The sequence below is a fragment of the Zingiber officinale genome, chromosome 7B (genome assembly GCF_018446385.1).
Source record: "Zingiber officinale cultivar Zhangliang chromosome 7B, Zo_v1.1, whole genome shotgun sequence".
Lineage (NCBI taxonomy): Eukaryota > Viridiplantae > Streptophyta > Magnoliopsida > Zingiberales > Zingiberaceae > Zingiber > Zingiber officinale.
Window position 1 is genome coordinate 27,364,914 of NC_055999.1, and position 2,738 is coordinate 27,367,651.

The 2,738-nt window shown below is 34.9% G+C and overlaps 1 protein-coding gene across 2 annotated transcripts; it reads left to right on the plus strand.

Annotated features, from left to right (window-relative positions):
* On the plus strand, positions 1-1,762 carry LOC122003661 (polyamine oxidase 3-like). Of its 2 annotated transcripts, XM_042558740.1 has the most exons (7): positions 1-81; positions 719-834; positions 968-1,056; positions 1,159-1,272; positions 1,357-1,444; positions 1,528-1,541; positions 1,717-1,762. In XM_042558740.1, exons 1-7 carry the CDS (start codon positions 51-53, stop codon positions 1,733-1,735), a joined length of 471 nt encoding a protein of 156 aa, XP_042414674.1. In that variant the 5' UTR covers positions 1-50; the 3' UTR covers positions 1,736-1,762. The 2 variants fall into 2 exon arrangements, with proteins under 2 accessions (XP_042414674.1, XP_042414673.1); XM_042558739.1 differs by having other exon boundaries at positions 1,528-1,755.
* The last annotated feature ends 976 nt before the right edge of the window (positions 1,763-2,738 follow it).

The following is a 2,738-nucleotide window of genomic DNA, read 5'->3' on the forward strand; positions in this document are numbered from 1 at the left end:
TGTTGGTGTTCAAGCTTAGTAGAGTTTTGAATCTACTCATCCCTTTTTCAATGATTTCCAGCATCAATTTGGATTTTTCTGGTGAGTATAGCCTCCTGCTCTATTCCAGCTTTCGGTATATCAAGTTTAAAGATTTTTAAGAGCTCGATTTCAACCTCTAGTGTGAAATTGCAGATGGGTTTCGTGAGGTATACAGGCTTCCAAAATGGGAATTTTACCTACTTCGATTTAAATCTATTCACTGCAATGATTTAGCTCATGATCAAAGTAAACTTAAAGGATTAATCCAGAGCCTATGGGAACTTTCTGAATTCATTTTATTTAAGGTATTCTTTCCTTTAATGGTCATCCCTTTAGTTTTCTTTGTATCAGTATATTGTTATGTTACATATCTTTTTTTTGTGGGAATACTGAAGCTAGTTACATGATTATCTGTCATAATTGCAAATAAAACTAAATTTTTATGTTTGGGGTGTTTTCTGTTGTCAATCTTATTATTGGGGTACTTTCTGAATTATTTTTAGAGTTCAACCATGTGGAAGGAAAATGCATTTGGTAAATATATATACAACACGACAGAATATGTTGCTTGTTCTTGTGTTGAATTTATTATTAATTATGTTTTTTTTCATGGTGTTAAAATATATTCTAGTTTGCATTTTACTGCTTCACATCAACATATATATCTATATATATATTGACTTAAATTTTCTTGCAGCATCATTCTATCAGAAGACTGAAGCAAGGCAATCTCACTCTCCTTCTGCCATTGTCATTGGTGGTGGATTTGCAGGGATTGCAGCTGCTCATGCACTGAAAAATGCAGCTTTTCAGGTGTTATGTCGATATAAATTAACAGTTTTTTTAGTTGCCTTTACATATTAGATTCTAAGTTCTGATATGAATGCAGTGTGTGAAGTGGCTGGGTAAATTTGTATCACATGGAAGTTTATTTTTTATTCCTTAGGTTGTGCTTTTAGAATCTCGGGATAGAATTGGTGGTCGAGTTCACACTAACTACTCATTTGGTTTTCCTGTTGACATGGGAGCAGCCTGGTATGCTTCTTTTTTTGTGTTTTTGTTTTCATTCCTTCTGAAGAGGATTGTGGCCAGCCTTCAAAATTTCAGTGACTAGAAGTTTTAATTTGGACACTTCAGGTTGCATGGTGTCTGCAACGAGAATCCATTGGCATCTTGGATTGGAAGACTTGGTCTACCAATTTATCGAACTTCTGGTGACAATTCTGTCTTGTATGATCATGACTTGGAGAGGTAATGGTTAACTGAATAACTAACAGATATCACTGATCATGGAGACTATAATCTTATGGAGACAAATTTACTTCTATTTTTCAGCTACGCACTCTTTGATGGTGATGGACATCAAGTGCCTCAAGATCTAGTGGAAAAAGTTGGTAAGGTGTTTGAAACCATTCTGGAAGAGGCAAGTTCTTTATTAACCTTATATCTGCAGTGCTGATAACTTGGAAATATTTCTCTTGTGAAATGACTGTTCAACGTTTATAGGCTAACAAACTCAGGTATGAAACAAATGAAGACATGTCTATAGAACAGGCTATTAAGCTAGTCATGGAGAGGCATTCAATATGATGCATTATTAATGAATTAAGTCTACTTTATGAGATTTCAGATTTTTTTATTATTCATAGGCATTTAGTTTAGATCAAGTGACATTTCTTTATCTTCTTCTTACAGGTGGAGTTTGAAGGATTAGGAGAATTAAGAAGCAAGGATGAAGAAGATGAAGGATTAGGAGAATTAAGAAGCAAGGATGAAGAAGATGAAGGCATTTAGTTTATCATCTTTCTTTATCTACTTGGTCCACTTCGATCCAAGTACGATGCAAACATGGCAAGGATGAAGAAGATGAAGGATTAGGAGAATTAAGAAGCAGTGTTTTGTTACTCTTCTAGTGTTGTACATGGTAAAAGTATTTCAAATGATCCAACTCTTCAAAACTGGATATCAAGATTAGGATGTTGTGTTACTCTTCTAGGATTAGGATGTTGTGTTGTTCTACCTTTGTTTTAATAGTGTCGTTGTCATTTTGTTGGCTGCTTTTGAAATTTCTTTGGAATGTTGTAAATATTATTTTTGAACGTTAGAAAATTATATGTTAAATTTTATTTACAAATTTAGTATTTTGAATGATTTATAATACTAGAAAATTGTATAATAAATTTTAATATTTTTTTTATTTTTTATCAAAAAAAGACAACGGTTTTTCACTGTTGTCGTAAATAGTTTAAAACTGTTGTTGAAGACCCTGTTATTAAAGTTAGACGCTAAAAGACAACAGTGAAAAACTGTTGTCTTTGAAGGAAAAGACAACAGTTTTTCATCGTTGTAAAAACTGATGTCTTTGTCTTCAAAGACAACAGTTAAAAACTGTTGTCTTTGAGTACCCCCTTTAACAACACAGCCTTTAACAACAGTCTGAAAGGGGCTACGACAACGGTGAAAACCCGTTGTTGTAAGGCTTTTTTCTTGTAGTGCGACCACCTCCCTACTAGCTTCTGTAGGGTATAGTTCTTTGCCCGTTGAGAGACACGACCGTATCATGGGGTACAACCATGGCATGCCTTCTTAACATCATGGGAGGCATGGCCATGTAGATCCACACGGTTGTGCCCTTTGGACTCTGGACGGCACATGACTCCCAGATGTGGGAGACACAGCTGTGCCAAGGGGCATGACCATGTCTTTTCTTTTGACTC